Raw genomic sequence first — 17605 nt, forward strand, 5'->3', positions numbered from 1 at the left:
CCTGGATTCACCTGGTCAGCCTATGTCATCAAAATATTTTTTGTTACACTCAGCGTTTATCCTGTATTCACTTCACAATATGAATATTGAACTCAGGTTCTAATGCACCTAGAGCATATGAAGCTTCTTGAGCTGCTTTGGTATATGAAAGGTGCTGTAAAAATAGACTTCAATAGAAAATAAATAGAAAATGAATAGACATTTTGGTCTGTCATCTTGAACACACCATAATGTTTTTTCATTGAAGTTTAAGACCAACAATGTTGTTTCGTGGAATTTTAATTAGTACACTGTATGAATGTGTCATCTATTTTGTTTGTTTAAAATGATTCAACAAGTCTGCACCTTCTCTCCACGTGCCCCTCCTCGTGTGCCCGACTCAGACCCAGAATCTCCCTTTGGACCGAAAGGACCCCTGTCTCCCTTCTCTCCTCTGTCACCCTTCTCTCCTCTAGATCCACCTGGGCCTTGAAAACAAAAGAAAGATAGAGAAAAAGAAAGGCAAAAGTTATTACCCCCTGAAAATAAATGTTTACAAAATGATGAACGGTTGCATCCTTATCCTAAACCAACATTTCCTTCCCCAGGTTACTGGCAGGAAATGGCTTTGTCGTTTGTTGGCCAGAGCATCCTTGTGTCCTTACTACCGACTGTAATTTATAGGTTGTTGAAAAGCCTTGGATATGGTCATAACCTTCTTGACAGAGTTAAGAGAGAGAGAGAGAGAGAGAGAGAGAGAGATAGAGAGAGAGAGAGAGAGAGAGAGAGAGAGAGAGAGAGAGAGAGACACACACACACACACACACACACAATCCTGGCCCATTTTTTGGCGGGAAACGGGGGACCCCATTGAAGGGCGCTTAGCCTTTCTTTCAGTTTGAATGTTTCTTTCCTTCTCTTCTTTTTTTTTTACAAAATTCCACAACTGCATGCACATCGTTTCCCATCATCTTTCCTGGTAAATCCATGTTTGGCCTAGTCCTCATCCCATCATTTTTTTTAACCTTTATTTAACTAGGCAAGTCAGTTAAGAACACATTCTTATTTTCAATGACGGCCTAGGAACAGTGGGTTAACTGCCTGTTCAGGGCCAGAACGACAGATTTGTACCTTGTCAGCTCGGGGGTTTGAACTTGCAACCTTCCAGTTACTAGTCCAACGCTCTAACCACTGATGTGGAGATAAAAGCAAATTCCTGGTAAATGTTGTGTTCGAGACCATCCAAAGCAAGACTGATTCAAGACCAAGACCGGAGGAAATCGAGTCTGAGTCAAGACCAAGACCGGAGGGGTGACAAGGGGTCCGAGACCGAGTCAAGATCAAGACCGGGAGGGGGACAAGGGGTTCGAGACCAGAAAAATGCAAGTCCAATTCAAGACAATGATTGTAATTTTACCAAAATAACCACCATAATAAGAGATCAAAATGTCCAGTATTTCTGTATTCATATTTCAGAACAACATATGGATTCTTTAGACATTCAGATATAATCTAGCTAGCTGAGGCAGTCATTGGTTAGGCCATCAAAATCTAGATAAAGGTATCTGCCATTCAACAGTATTGGGGCAAAATTTAGTGGTGACATTGGAAATAACCAAACACATTTTGACATTAATGAGTGGGACCTTTTTTTACAAAAAATGTATGGAAACTTTCGCCTTGTTGAAGGCCAACAGGTCACTGTGCAATAGCGAGCAGTAGTTTTCCCACGGTCTAGCTAGATAGCTTTTCTTGTCAGTAGTTTGCAGCGGTTGCAGGGGCTGCAGCAACTGTTATCACAAAGTTCATTTCCAGAAATTCTGCACATTTTACCATGTGGCGTAGAGAAAACTTCACTGTTTTAAAGCAAATTTGCTGCAATTCTACACATTTTGCCATGGGGCGGAGGATTTTTTTTAATTAAAATTTTAGCAATCATTTCATGAAATTCTGATGTTATTTGTTAGCTTCTTTCTTTTCAAGAATAACCTAAGTTTCAAGTGATCATCATCTGGTGAGTGGAACTGTGTTTTTTATTGCAGCGTGCTTGTTGTTGTTAGCCATCTCTTTGAAAATAACTTACGTGTGAAACACTGTTGCATTTAAAGTGGAACTGACAGCATTTTAGCAACATGAACTTGTATTAAAATCTGTTCATATACACCCCTGGGAAGAATATGACACTTAAAAATAAAATCTGACAAGCTACCACTTGGGGATATGGTTGTTTTCATATATTCTTACAATTTTTGGGAATTACGTATACTAAGGCATTGTGAAAGCGGCAGTGTGTTTGGACAATTAATAGACACTGCAGTAAATAAAACCAAATAAAAACATGCATCTTGTCCAGGACCAGAGTCAACACAGACTGGTGAGCTATAGCCAATCAGAGCTACAGAAGACCTTTATACAAACAAGCCATTTGCCACACGGCGCTGCCATCATTCACTTTGAACTGGACTGTGTGTTTACAGGCAGTTGCAACAGTGCGACTTTAGATCATTAATACGCATTCGCCAAAAGCTACAATCGATTTTTGCAAATAAAATCAATTTCTGCAAATATGTAAACACCACGGGAGTCCTCTTACATTTGAGAACTTTACAGTCATATTGATCAATAAACCATGAAAAGGTAGGCGCTCCCTCAGTTATACACATAAGCAACAACAAGATCAACAACGAATGCTAGCTAGAGCAAGATGAGATCAAATCTAGCTAAGAAACATACGATAAACACAAAACTTTTTCATCTAGTTGGCCGTCAAAATTGCACTGATAAACAATGGGGAATTGAAGCCTACTCGTCCTTCTGCAGCTTGTCTGCCAACGCATGCTTATCCCAACCAAGCACTCAAGCTAACTGGCTAAAGTTGGCTAGCTAGCTACGTCCAGACACAAATGAGAGAACACCTCACTGTAAATCTATGGCAGAACCCAAGGGGCTTGATTTTTCAAGCTCTTCCTGTAGATTTTGCGGTGAAGTAGTGTTCCCCCCCCATTTTACTTGCCGCAGCAGAGCTGGTTAGGCTATTTACATATTATCAAGAGAAGAGAGTGCTTGGAAATTGGAGTAGATAGCCAGAGTGAATTTGTGAATGCAAGAGATATGCTAAGTGTATAACATTCATTCAAGTTGTTGCTAGCAAACCAAATGCATCTCTAGCTGTCTATAGTCACTGAAAATCCATGAGGAAAAAAAGTCAGTCACTCACCCAATCACTTTTCCAATCACTCACCCAATCACTATTTCCTGTGGCGACCTGTAATTCCAGGCAAAAACCCACCTGCGTTGAGCCTTACCTGTTTAGTTAAAAAAATATATATATACAGTTGAAGTCGGACATTTTAATACACTTAGGTTGGAGTCATTAAAACTTGTTTTTCAACCACTCCAAAAATGTCTTTGTTTGCAAAAAGATTTCACTTATAATTCACTTCATCACAATTCCAGTGGGTCAGAAGTTTAAATACACTAAGTTGACTGTGCCTCTAAACAGCTTGGAAAAGTCCAGAAAATTATGTCATGGCTTTAGAAGCTTCTGATAGGCTAATTGACATCATTTGAGTCAATTGCAGGTGTACCTGTGGATGTATTTCAAGGCCCACCTTAAAACCCAGTGCCTTTTTTGCTTGATATCATGGGAAAATCAAAATAAATCAGTCAAGACCTCAGAAAAAAAATTGTAGACCTCCGCAAGCCTGGTTCATCCTTGGAAGCAATTTCCAAACACCTGAAGGTAACACGTTCATCTGTACAAACAATAGTATGTAAGTATAAACACCATGGGACCACGCAGCCGTCATAAAGCTCAGGAAGGAGACGCATTGTCTCCTAGAGATGAATGTACTTTGGTGTGAAAAGTGCAAATCAATCCCAGAACAACAGCAAAGGACCTTGTGAAGATGCTGGAGGAAACAGGTACAAAAGTGTCTAAATCCACAGTAAAACGAGTCCTATATCAACATAACCTGAAAGGCCGCTCAGCAAGGAAGAAGACACTGCTCCAAAACCGCTATAAAAAAGCCAGACTACGGTTCGCAACTGCACATGGGGACAAAGATCATACTTTTTGGAGAAATGTCCTCTGGTCTGATGAAACAAAATAGAACTGTTTGGCCATAATGACCATCGCTATGTTTGGAGGAAAAAGGGGGCGGCTTACAAGCCGAAGAACAACATCCCAACCGTGAAGCACAGGTAGGAAAATTGTGGATATTTTGAAGCAACATCTCAAGACATCAGTTGAAGCTTGGTCGCAAATGGGTCTTCCAAATGGACAATGACCTCAAGCATACTTCCAAAGTTGTGGCAAAATGACTCAAGAACAACAAAGTCAAGGAATTGGAGTGGCCATCACAAAGCCCTGACCTCAAACCTATAGAAAATTTGTGGGCAGAACTAAAAAGCGTGTGCAAGCAAGGAGGCTTACATACCTGACTCAGTTACACCAGCTCTGTCAGGAGAAATGGGCCAAAATTCACCCAACTTATTGTGGGAAGCTTGTGGAAGGCTACCCAAAACATTTGACCCAAGTTAAACATTTGAAAGGTAATGCTACCAAATACTAATTGAGTGTATGTAAACTTCTGACCCACTGGGAATGTGATGAAATAAATAACATCTGAAATAATTCATTCTCTCTACTATTATTCTGACATTTCACATTCTTAAAATAAAGTGGTGATCCTAACTGACCTAAGACATGGAATTTTTACTAGGATTAAATGTCAGGAATTGTGAAAAACTGAGTTTAAATGTATTTGGCTAAGGTGTACATTAACTTCCAACTTCAACTGTATACACACTACCGTTCAAAAGTTTGGGGTCCCTTAGATATTTCCTTGTTTTTGAAAGAAAATAAAAACATTTTGTCCATTAAAATAACATCAAATTGATCAGAAATACAGTGTAGACATTGTTAATTTTGTAAATGAAGTGAAGAGGCGACTCCGGGACGCTGGTCTTCTTGGCAGACATCCTCTGTCCAGTGTCTGTTCTTTTACCCATCGTAATCTTTTATTTTTATTGGCCAGTCTGAGATATGTATTTTTCTTTGCAACTCCACCTAGAAGGCCAGCGTCCCGGAGTCGCCTCTTCACTGTTGACGTTGAGACTGGTGTTTTGCGGGTACTATTTAATGAAGCTGCCAGTTGAGGACTTGTGAGGCGTCTGTTTCTCAAACTAGACACTCTAATGTACTTGTCCTCTTGCTCAGTTATGCACCAGGGCCTCCCACTAATCTTTATATTCTGTTTAGAGCTAGTTTGTGCTGTTCTGTGAAGGGAGTAGTACATGGCATTGCTCGAGATCTTCAGTTTCTTGGCAATTTCTCACATGGAATAGTCTTAATTTCTCCGAACAATAATAGACTGACGAGTTTCAGAAGAAAGTGCTTTGTTTCTGGCCATTTTGATCCTGTAAACGAACCCACAAATGCTGATGCTCCAGATACTCAACTAGTCTAAAGAAGGCCAGTTTTATTGCTTCTTTAACCATAACAACAGTTTTCAGCTGTGCAAACATAATTACAAAAGGGTTTTCTAACGATCAATTAGACTTTTAAAACTATAAACATGGATTAGCTAACACAACATGCCATTGGAACACAGGAGTGATGGTTGCTGATAATGGGCCTCTGTACGTCTATGTAGATATTCTATAAAAAAAATATCAGCCGTTTCCAGCTTCAATAGTAATTTACAACATTAACAATGTTTACACTTAATTAACACTGTATTTCTGATCAATTAGATGTAAAAAAAAACCTGTGCTTTTCTTTCAAAATCAAGGAAATTTCTAAGTGACCCCAAACTTTTGAACGGTAGTGTCTATATATTTGCCTGTTTTGCATGTTATTTTGGCATTAATAAATCACATATCAGTTTGCAAAACAATATAAAAAAAATGAATTGTGTTAATAAAGCCACATACAACATGCTCTCTTTTTTGCTTTCTTGAATAAAGCAGCACCAAACCGCAGGTGTTTCAGCTAGGGATGCATGATATATCGGTGAACATAACGGAATCGGACAATATTAGCTAAAAATGCCAACATCGGTATCGGCCTGATATCTAGTTTAACGCCGATGTCAAAGCTACCGTGCATACCTTTATAACGTAGGTACATGATGTAATGACGCCACATGAAATGTTGCGCTACAGGTGCAACACAGCATTCCTAACATAGCCCACAAGATCTGCTGTGTGGATGGAGCAGTCAAAAAGTTGAGCCGTCATTTGAAAGAGTAAGAACATTTCAGCGAGACAACTCAAAGGTGAAATCCATTAAAGCCAAGATAATGGAACTCATTGCCCTTGACAGTCAACTGTTCTCTGTCGTGGGTGATGTTGGCTTTCGCCGACTGGTCGGGCACCTGTACACACTACCAAGTGGGCCATTTTCGGATGTTGCCCTACCGGAGTTACACAGTAATACCGTCACTGCTTTTAGCTTCATGACATTCATACACTTTCAAATGCCATTTGGGTCGTTACAGTAGCACTGTCAAAGCTGTACAAAAAAAAGAAAACAAGCAAACACAGTTCACGAAAGATGTGTTTACAATACCGCGTTGGTAATAAAGCATAATTTGTTTGACCGCAACTTCTGGGGTAGCTAGTTTTGGCTTGGAACCTAGCTAGCACCAATACAACCAGCATGAAAACAATGACCAGTAGAAACTGCAGTCATTTTCAGTATTCTTAGCAATGACATAGGAATCCTTGTGAGTAAGTATTAGCTAGGTTGCCACTTGTTGTTCGCCTATTGAAATTGAACTTCAGTTCATAAAAATAATAAATAACGAATAGTTAGCCAGCTACTTAACCCCGTTGGCCAAACCTAAGGTTATAGGCAGCCAGTTAGCTTCAACTGGCTAGTGAGGCTCGACTGGACCGGGTTATGTATTGTGAAGCTAGCCACAATAAGGATAAGGCACAATAGTGGAATTTGCAGTTTGCCTTCAAAATAACCGACCACCCTCAGTTCATCTTTCAATCACCCATATGGGTATAACCAATGAGGAGATGGCATGTGGGTATCTGCTTCTATAAACCAATGAGGAGATGGGAGAGGCAGGACTTGCACCGCGTTCAGCCTCACAAATAGAACTGACTTCTATTTTAGCGCTTGGCAACACAGACGCTCGCGCGAGCAGTGTGGGTGCAATGATTGAATAACATGTATGTGTACATTTATTTTGGTGTGGTCAGCATGTTGTGTAGTAAGCTTTTAGTAGCCCATGTGCCTCACCCTAATAATTTGGTCCCTTTCCCCCTCATAACATAGCCTGCTGTTCTGACTTGGTGGTGCACAGCCTATAGCCTGTTTCAGACAAATGTCATCATCGAATATTCATTGTCTGCTTATATGCCTCTTTTATTTATCCTACGGTTCTGACTTGGTGTAAAGGGAGATTACTGTAAGAACAGCCCATATTCTGAATTCTGTCGCTGTACATTTCAAAAGTGCTGAACAAATAATTATATTGACTATGTCCGTATTAGCTCGCTCATTAATGTCTTCATCGAAATTACGGAGTGCCTTTTATCCGCTCATCGTTCCCTTATGCCATAGTTCGTACATCTTAATTTTCAGTAGAAATCACATTTGTTTAAGCAAGTCAGCCATATCAGCTACGTTTTTTAAAAGGCAGCAAATGAGACTAAATTAACTGTTTCGCTGCCAGACAAGGCCCCGCTAATAGCCAGGTGTAGCTGTGGTAAGCATTCACTCCATTGTGCTGAAAAAAAGCTCTGTGGTTGGGATGGCTTTATGTAGACCCTAACAGATTGTGGGCACCATTTGACACCGTTATAGTGGAATTAATGTATTGTTTAATGTTGTGTTGGGTGGTGTAGTGGATTTTCTGGCATGCATCTAAAAACATTTTGGGGAGTTAGCCCCACCAAGATTTACATGCTACACTGTCCATTTCAGACTATTGAGATGACACCCCAGCTGTTCTGTTGCCCTCAGTAACCCACCTTGCGGTCCTGGATCACCAGGATTGGACTCCACAGTAAACCGGCCAGTGTCATCAACATTGACTGAAAAGAACGCAAGAACAAGTAAGACACTTTTTTTTACACTATTTCTTGGTACACGGGTCAATGTGCATTGTTGTGGCATGAACTACAATACCAATTGTAGTCTGAGAACAAATACATATAATGGCCCCAATAGTTGGCAAAGCTAGTTTCATTGTTCTTTATTGATTGGATAGGGGCAAGGAAGTGAATTAAAAATGTTGTTCTCACTACTTCAGTTTAGGCGACTCTCACTTGTCACATTTATAGTGTGGTCTAAAGGTCTAAATGCAGTCAATGTAAACATGATTGCCTTCACTCAGGAAAGTTAACCCTCCGGAGTAAATTACAGTTTAAATACCACTATTGCAATAACTTCAATAACACATTTTGTTGTGTTACAGCCTGAATTTAAAATGGATTAATTTGAGATGTTTTGTCACTGGCCTACACACAAAACTCCATAATGTCAAAGCGGAATTATGTTTTTAGAAATTTTCACAAAAAATGAAAAACTTAAATGTTGTGAGTCAATAAGTATTCAACCCCTTTCTTATGGCAAACCTAAATAAGATCAGGAGTAAAGACTTGCCATAATAAGCTTGGTCTCAACTGTGTGCAATAATTGTGTTTAACATGGTTTTTGAATGACCACTTCTTCTCTGGACCCCACACATACACTATATAAACAGAAGTATGTGGACCCCCTTTAATTTTGTTACGGCTCTCGTTGGTGGCAGGAAGAGTGGACCAAAGCGCAGCGTGGAAAGTGTTTATGATTCTTTTATTTCAACAAACACAAAATAACAAACGTGAAAACGAAAGCGCACACTTCTGTCAGGCAGAAACACTAAACAGAAAACAAGATCCCACAAAACCCAAAAGGAAAATTACAACTTATATGTGATCCCCAATCAGAGACAACAATAGACAGCTGCCTCTGATTGGGAAACACACACGGCCAAAAACAAAGAAATAGAAAACATTTTACGTGCGTAAAATCAGGCAAACATCCATGCAAACTCAATAGACAAACATTAGCAGTAGAAAGGTCTTGCTGAAGAGCTCAGTGACTTTCAACATGGCACCGTGGCAACATGCTACCTTTCCAACAAGTCAGTTGTTCAAATTTCTGTCCTTCTAGCGCTGCACTGTAAGTGTTGTTATTGTGAAGTGGAAACTTTTAGGAGCAACAACGGCTCAGCCACGAAGTGGTAGGCCACACAAGTTCACAGAAAAGGGACCACTTAGTGTGAAGTGCGTAGAATATAAAAATTGTCTGTCCTCGGTTGAAACACTCCCTGCTGAGTTCCAAACTGTCTCTGGAAGCAACGTCAGCACAATAACTGTTCTTCGGGAGCTTAAAGAAATGGGTTTCCATGACCGAGCAGCCACACACAAGCCTAAGACCACAATGTGAATGCCAAGCATTGGCTGGAGTGGTGTAATGCTCCCCACCATTGGACTCTGGAGCAGTGGAAACGTGTTCTCTGGAGTGATGAATCACGCTTCACCATGTGACAGTCCGACGGACAAATCTGGGTTTGACGGATGAGAGGAGAACGCTAACTGGCCCAATGCATAGTGCCAACTGTAAAGTTTGGTGGAGGAGTAATAATGGTCTAGGGCTGTTTTTCAAGGTTTCGGGCGAGGCCCCTTAGTTCCAGTGAAGGGAAATCTTAACGCTGCAGCATACAATGCCGTTCTAGACGATTCTGTGCTTCCTTTGTGGCAACTGTTTGGGGAAGGCCCTTTGCTTTTTCAGCAAGACAATGCCAACCTGCACAAAAGTGAGGTCCATACAGAAATGGTTTGTCAAGATTGGTGTGGAAGAACTTGACTGGTCTACACAGAGCCTTGACCTCAACCCCATCGAAAACCTTTGAATTGGAACGCCGACTGCGATCCAGGCCTAATCGCCCAACATCAGTGCCTGACTTCACTAATGCTCTTGTGGCTGAATGGAAGCAAGTCCTCGCAGCAATGTTCCAACATCTAGTGGACAGCCTTCCCAGAAGAGTGGCGGCTGTTATGGCAGCAAAACTCCATATTAATACCCATGATTTTGGAAAGAGATGTTGGACGAGCAGGTGTCCACATAATTGTACACTACATGACCAAAAGTATGTAAGGTTCCTCAGTCAAGCAGTGAATTTCAAACACAGATTCAACCACAAAGACCAGGGAGGTTTTCCAATGTCTCACAAAGAAGGGCACCTATTGGTAGATGGGTAAATAAAAGTACACATTGAATATCTCTTTGAGCATGGTGAAGCTATTAATTACACTTTGGAGGGTGTATCAATACACCTAGTCAATACAAAGGTATAGGTGTCCTTAACTCAGTTGCCGAAGAGGAAGGAAACCGCTATGGATTTCCCCATGAGGCCAATAGTGACTTTAAAAAAAATGTATTTATTTTATTTTACCTTTATTTAACTAGGCAAGTCAGTTAAGAACAAATTCTTATTTTCAATAACAGCCTAGGAACAGTGGGTTAACTGCCTGTTCAGGGGCAGAACGACTTGCACCTTGTCAGCTCAGGGATTTGAACATAGGCATCATTTACATATGAAGCATATGTGTTTAGTGAGTCCACCAGATCAGAGGTAGTAAGGATGACCAGGGTTGTTCTCTTGATACATGTGTGAATTGGACCATTGTCTGTCCTGCTAAGCATTCAAAATGTACTTTTGGTGTCAGGTAAAATGTATGGAGTAAAAAGTACATTATTTTCTTTGGGAATGTAGCGATGTGTCACACCCTGATCTGTTTCACCTGTCCTTATGATTGTCTCCACCCCCTCCAGGTGTCGCTTATTTTCCCCAGTGTATTTATCCCAGTTTCGTGTCTCTCTGTGCCAGTTCGTCTTGTATGTTTGTCAACTCAAATCAGTTGTTTTTTTCATGTACTCCTTTTTCTCTACTCTTCACTAGTCCTCCAGGTTTTGACCCTTGCCTGTTTTCTGGACTCCATTCCCACCTGCCTGACCATTCTGACTGCCCTGACCTCGAGCCTGCCTGCCCTTCGGTACCTACTGTACTCTGAACTGTTTTTGACCTTTTGCCTGTACACGATCATTCTCTTGCCTACCCCTTTTTGGAATAATAAACATCTAAGACTCCAACCATCTGCCTCCTGTGTATCGCCGTGTGCCCTTATAGTGAAGTAAAAGTTGTCAAAAATTGAAATTACAAGGTAAAGTACAGATACCACAAAAAAATACTTAAGTAGTAGTTTAAAGTATTTTTTACTTAATTACTTTTCACAACTGAAAATAACCAGTAGTCTACCTAAATCATGAAAATGAAGTGTCATCACACATAGCATGAATATGGTATGGTAACCATGAACTTTTCTCATAGTATCATAACCATCATGTCAAATTTGGTCATGTCAATATTGATCAATTGTCCACTGTTACTACATAAAAATATAATACAGATGCATGTAACACATTGCTAACACTTTATAATAACTTTTATAAGGCATGTGTTAATGACTTACACATGTTACACAAATCACACGTCTTATAAATGATGCTCGGGGGGTTGGATTGTGTATAAAGACACATTTCTGTTTTATAAGTTAATGGATAATAAAGTACATCTTATCTTATATTACTATAAAGTGCTACAAACACATCTACAATAGTCAACCAATGTGACTAGTGGTCTTGCAAACCCATACAACATGCTGTCTTGTCTAGACCAGGACTCTCCAACTCTGTTCCTGGAAAGCTACCGTCCTGTAGGTTTTCGCTCCAACCCTAAGCTAGTGCAGCTGATTCCAATAATAAGCTTGTTGATAAGCTGAATCAAGTTATTTACAACTGGGTTTAAAACCTAAAGTAGGGTAGCTTTCCAGACACAGGGCTGGGGAGTCCTGATCTAGACTATGACCTTATTGAACTCACCAGTCTCTTTCTTGGGAGACACCTCTGGTTGTTGCCGGGTCACTGGGGGCTGCTGAATCGGGCGTGACGACGGAGGGGTAGTCTGGAGAAAGACGTTAAAACCGCATTGACATGAACATTTAAACATAAAAATATATCCAGCGGAGCTCCAAAGGTAAATAAATGTGCATATTGATCCCACATGAGTATTTGTAGATCTTAAACAAAGAAAACCATGTTCATGTTTTTGTTGTTGTGGGGTAATAATATGACCTAATATGACCATAAAAATACATCCAGCTCCAAGGACAACTCTAAGTTGGCTTCCCAACTGGGTCAGGGTCAAAGACCATTACACCAAGACATGCTAACCTCTCACCATTACCAATAACAGGGGAGATTAGCCTTGGGGGTATGATGTCAATAATTTCAGACTCCACTGTATGTACTATATGTTTTGTGTTTTATTTTTGTTATTGCGTAATCATACGTGCTAATGGTTGGCAGACTAGCACAGACTAGACGGTGTCCATTATGTAATTTCCTCTCGGGCTAGCTTACCCTAAACAAATTGATACAGATTACCAAGCAAACACACTCTCTCTTCCCCTCTGTGAGGTAGTCTCTACAGTGGTGTTGCAAAGAGCTGTGATGGTGGCGCCAAGTTTATGTGCACCCATTATGAATATACAACAGTGAGTTGGCAGATGGTGGGTGTACTTTCTCCCACTGGGAGCGGATGGGATGGCGCCAAGCAGCAGGTATTTTGGTTGGGAGGAACATGTCTGGCAACAGGAATGTGACCCGTTTTGGGCTCCAGCTCTTAAGATAGTGGTCAGAGTGGAGGAGATGGTGTGTGTGTGCACATGTTTCAGTGTGTGTGTGGGTGTAAGTGTCAGGGTGTGTGTGTCAGGGTGTGTGTGTGTGTGTGTGTGTGCACATGTTTCAGTGTGTGTGTCTGGGTGTAAGTGTCAGGGTGTGTGTGTGTGTGTGTGTGTGTGTGTGTGTGTGTGTACATGTTTCAGTGTGTGTGTCTGGGTGTAAGTGTCAGGGTGTGTGTGTGTGTGTACATGTTTCAGTGTGTGTGTCTGAGTGTAAGTGTCAGGTTGTGTGTGTTGGGGAGTAGAGACAAGGAAGGACTGCCAAAGATCTGTCATCACTGCTAGCGCTCTACAGATGGGACAATCAGCAGAGGGCAAGAGGGGAGGCCATATCCAGACTCACCCCCCTCAGTGAGAGGAAGATAACACCTAACACCCCCGTTTTCTAAACTCATTCTTCACCAGGTGACACGCCTCACATTGTCACCTGTGGAATCTGAGAGGGGAGTACTGGGTGGGACAGATGAATGGATAGATGGATGGACGGGTGCAATTTGAAATAAAAAGTATGTAATTCTTCACAAAATTAAGCAGTTTCCTCTGTGGGCAAACATTCTTCCTTTTGTAGGGCCTGAAGTTGACTGTGTGAAGAATTTGACTCGTGACTGTTATATGACAGATCCAAGGGGATATAAACTGTATAATAAAACAGACCTGCATGTATACTCCCATGCATTCATTGTTTCTGAGAGGTGGGAGTGAAGAGGGTGGGGACAGACGAGGCACTTGGTGGTGATGGATTTGAAAAACACAACTTAATTTAACCATAGAAGGCACAAGCCCAATTTTGCCCGATGCAGATTTAAACTTGTCTGCTATATGTTCTCTGAACAAAACTATTTAGGCCACAAAGCTGATGCAACAAGGTAAAGTTGGCACAAGGACCAGATTCACACACCGAAAACACACACGCCTAATCCCGGACTCCACATGAGATTCGAGACACAATTGTGTGAGAAATGTAATGAAATAAGAAGTCTGTTTACTTCACTGTCACAGGGCTGAGTCTTAAAAGAAAACAAATCTCACACAATATTAAATTATACGCACTTTCACCCAGACAATTGCGTAATGGGAGTTTCCAAGTTTTCTTAAGCTTGACGGTAGGTAACTCATTCTACCAAAAGCTGTTTAATGGAGCAGAAACGATGTTGTCGCTTTTTTCTGCAGTGCGGATTTGAGTGAAATCCTGCCCTTAGTGCACTGTGTAAAGTCCTTCAATCACACACAAATCCACCGTCAGTCGCACAACAGAAAGTTTCCTCAGATAACTCTGCGTTTCCTTCTTTGCTTTCCCAAGCTTGAGCGGGAGTCAGACAGGCTAAAACTCAGACAATCTGGTCAGACAGGCATTATATGTTGCAATGAAACAACTTGATGGAAAGTCAAAGTCAACAGTATGTTGGGTAACAGCTGTTCCATACGATGCTAATAAACACGTCGGGAGGATGGAAAGCCCGTGTGAAGTGGCACAAGGCTTCAAAGTTGGCCTGTGCACCTGGAGCCCTGTGGAACCTACAAGGTCTGGCAGGCCAAAGACAGGCCAACTTCCCCCGTCATCTCTTTCCGTTACCTCCCTATTCCTGTTCTCTCAACTTTTAAGTCTGATTGAGAAACCAGTCAAAATAACAAAACAGGAACTTTGGCGATATCATCGCCGTGAGCTGGATCAGACACATCTGGCTGTCTACCTAGTCTTCCACTGTAATTGGACCGGTGTGCCCCGACAGTGCCGTTGTATGGAGGCTCGAGGTTGTGCTGCAACATTTGCTTATTGTAGAGGGTATTGTAATATCATAAAATGCATGGTCCACGTCTGTGTGTTTGTGTGGGGGAGATGATGCTCGTGTTAGTTTAGGACATTGTCCAGGTGATGACCCACAGCCAAACCGGCCATATACATTCCCCACTACCCACCCCTTCCCCATACAGCTCCCTACAGTTTGAAATAGCCAGATAACTCGGTTTCAATGTTGACCATATGTTAAAAGTACACCACTGTGGATGGTTACATCTCAAATTGCACCCTATTCCCAACATACACTATAGTTCCCTACATCCCTACTAAATAATGCATAGTCACTTTAATAAGTCTACCTACATGTACATATTACCTCAATTACCTCGACTAACCAGTGCCCCCGCAATTGTTATTTTACTGCTGCTCATTAATTATTTGGTACTTTTATTTCTTACTCTTTTTTTAGGTATTTTCTTAAAACTGTATTATTGGTTAAGGGCTTGTAGGTAAGCATTTCACTGTAAGGTCTACCTGCACCTGTTGTTTTCGGTGCATGTGACAAATACAATTTGATTTGATTTGTGTCCGCCGCTCACGAGAAGGGAGTGAAGTCCTGACACATCAAAAGGTGAAAAATTCACATGCTTGTGAGTGAACGGCAACATATACAGATAAAATGGATTTCAGGGCACATACCGTAACTGTCGGTCTGTCGTCCTCAACCCACACATATTTTTGTACCTCCGCGTCCCATTTGAAAGTACCCTATGGGGAGAGTAAGACAAAGGAGGCTCTACAACAACTGCGCAAAAAATATAAACACAACAAAAAACAATTCCTAAGATTTTACAGCGTTATAAGGAAATCAGTCAATTGTAATTAATTAGGCCGTAATGTATGGATTTCACATGACTGGGAATACAGTACTTAAAAAAGGTAGGGACATGGATCAGAAAACCAGTCAGTATCTGGTGATATCACCATTTGCCTCATGCAGCAGGACACATCTCCTTCGCATAGAGTTGATCAGGCTGTTGATTGTGGCCTGTGGAATGTTTTCCCACTCCTCTTCAATGGCTGTGCGACATTGCTGGATATTTACGGGAACTGGAGCATCCAAAACATGCTCAGTGGGTGACATGTCTGGTGAGTATGCAGGCCATGGCAGAACTGGGCCATTTTCAGCTTGCAGGAATTGTGTACAGATCCTTGAGGAATGTTGCCGGGCATTATCTTTCTGAAACATTAGGTGATGGCAGCGGATAATTGTATTTATTTTATTTCACCTTGATTTAACCAGGTTGGCCAGTTGAGAACAAGTTCTCATTTACAACTGCGACCTGGCCAAGATAAAGCAAAGCAGTGCGACAAAAACAACAACACAGAGTTACACATAAGCAAACGTACAGTCAATAACACAAAAAATATATATAAATGATGAATGGCACGATGAATGGATGAATGGCACGACAATGGGCCTCAGGATCTGGTCACGGTATCTCTGTACATTCAAATTGCCATCGATAAAATGCAATTGTGTTTGTTGTCCCTTGCAAATGCCTGCCCTACCATGAACCCACCGCCACCATGGGGCACTCTGTTTACAATGTTGACATCAGCAAACCGCTTGCCCACATGACGCCATACACGTGGTCTGCGGTTGTGAGGCCGGTTGAATGTGCTTACGGTAGAGAAATTAACGTTACATTTTCTGGCAGCATCACTGGTGGACATTCCTGCAGTCAGCATGCCAATTGCACGCTCCCTCAAAACTTGAAACATCTGTGGCATTGTGTTGTGTGACAAAACTGCACATTTTAGAGTGGCATTTTATTGTCCCCAGCACAAGGTGCACCTGTGTAATGATCATGCTGTTTAATCAGCGTCTTGATATACCACACCATTCAGGTGGATGGATTACATAGGCAAAGGAGAAATGCTCACTAACAGGGATGTAAACAAATTCGTGCACAAAATTTGAGAGAAATATGCTTTTTGGGCGTGTGGAAAATTTCTGGGATCTTTTATTTCAGCTCATGAAACCTACACTATACATGTTGCATTTATATTTTTGTTCAGTGTTGTAAAAACCCATCATGTGGTGACATTACCAAACCTACAACCAGTACATAGCCAAGCCTTGCTGCTCACACTCTCTGACCTTTGAAACGTCACGGATAACCTTAACCTTCATTTGAACATAAAAATGTCAAACGATCATACCGAGCCTTTCTTCTTCCCGTCCAGTTTCCCTTCCACATCTCCGCTTCCGCCATCTCCTGAAGCCTGGGCGGGGAGAGACCAGGGGTGTATTCATTAGTGCAAACCCGTAGCAAAACGTTTTGCAATGAAAAACAAATGTTTCTTCAGGTACGTCGTCCCTTCCGATTTCAGCCCCTTTGCTTCTGTTTGGTTGCTATTGTTCCCTCTAATTTCCCAAGTTCCCTCTAAGTTTAAGCCACCCCATATCCTGCTAAGGCAACAACTGTATAAGCGCTACGCTGCCCCACCTATGTTAATGTATGGGTGGCGGGTCAAGGGTCACTTACCACATCCGAGTCGTCCCCTTCCTCCTCACACTGTCTTTCAGCAGCCCGTGGGTTTCCAACAACCCTCAGCTCCCCAATCACCCCCTATGAAGGAAAACACACACAGGCAAGCGCATATACGCAGGCGACAGTTGTCAATACATGGCCTTTGATGTCTGGTGTCTGTATGTGTGGGGTGATGTAAAACAAGGCATGTTGCGGTGCTGCTGCACAGCTGGTCCTCTGCCTGTACACGTCTGCATTCTTCTCCCAGCATTAAGCCCACAAGCCATGGCCCTGCTCTAAACATAAATCTTCCCTCTGAAGTCCTGTGTCTTCAAACATGTGTACCTGATCTGTGCGGTGGATTTGTTGTGGAATTCCCCCCTTGTTGAAGAAGCTGAGGAGTTTATTACAGTTGTCCCAGTGTTGAGCAATGAAATGGACGCATGTGATATGACACTCTCCTCTTCCACGGTCCCAGTCCATCAATCTCTCCACCACAGGAGCTTCTTTCCATGTATCGCATTAATAGCATCTTATCAAG

At 41.7% G+C, this 17605-nt stretch overlaps 1 protein-coding gene and 1 long non-coding RNA gene across 10 annotated transcripts in view; one reads left to right on the plus strand and one right to left on the minus strand.

Moving 5' to 3' along the window:
* The window catches only part of LOC110501280 (collagen alpha-1(XVIII) chain), a 177229-nt gene that overhangs the window by 51401 nt on the left and 108223 nt on the right, over positions 1-17605 (minus strand). For 3 of the 9 annotated variants that reach the window (XM_021578715.3, XM_021578712.3, XM_021578714.3), the window contains 6 exons: positions 17080-17163; positions 16754-16816; positions 15227-15295; positions 11930-12011; positions 7972-8034; positions 346-467 (listed from right to left, as the gene is read on the minus strand). In XM_021578715.3, coding sequence (XP_021434390.3) covers positions 346-467; positions 7972-8034; positions 11930-12011; positions 15227-15295; positions 16754-16816; positions 17080-17163 — 483 coding nt within the window. The remainder of the gene's footprint in view (positions 1-345; positions 468-7971; positions 8035-11929; positions 12012-15226; positions 15296-16753; positions 16817-17079; positions 17164-17605) is intronic. The other 6 variants (XM_090215270.1, XM_090215269.1, XM_021578713.3 and 3 more) reach the window with 3 other exon arrangements.
* LOC149972788 (uncharacterized) lies at positions 7928-11140 on the plus strand. The gene is made up of 2 exons (XR_016490481.1): positions 7928-8055; positions 10950-11140. It is a non-coding gene; the product is annotated as an uncharacterized LOC149972788 (long non-coding RNA).

Source organism: Oncorhynchus mykiss, chromosome 22 (genome assembly GCF_057628025.1).
Source record: "Oncorhynchus mykiss isolate SJ-2025 chromosome 22, ASM5762802v1, whole genome shotgun sequence".
NCBI lineage: Eukaryota > Metazoa > Chordata > Actinopteri > Salmoniformes > Salmonidae > Oncorhynchus > Oncorhynchus mykiss.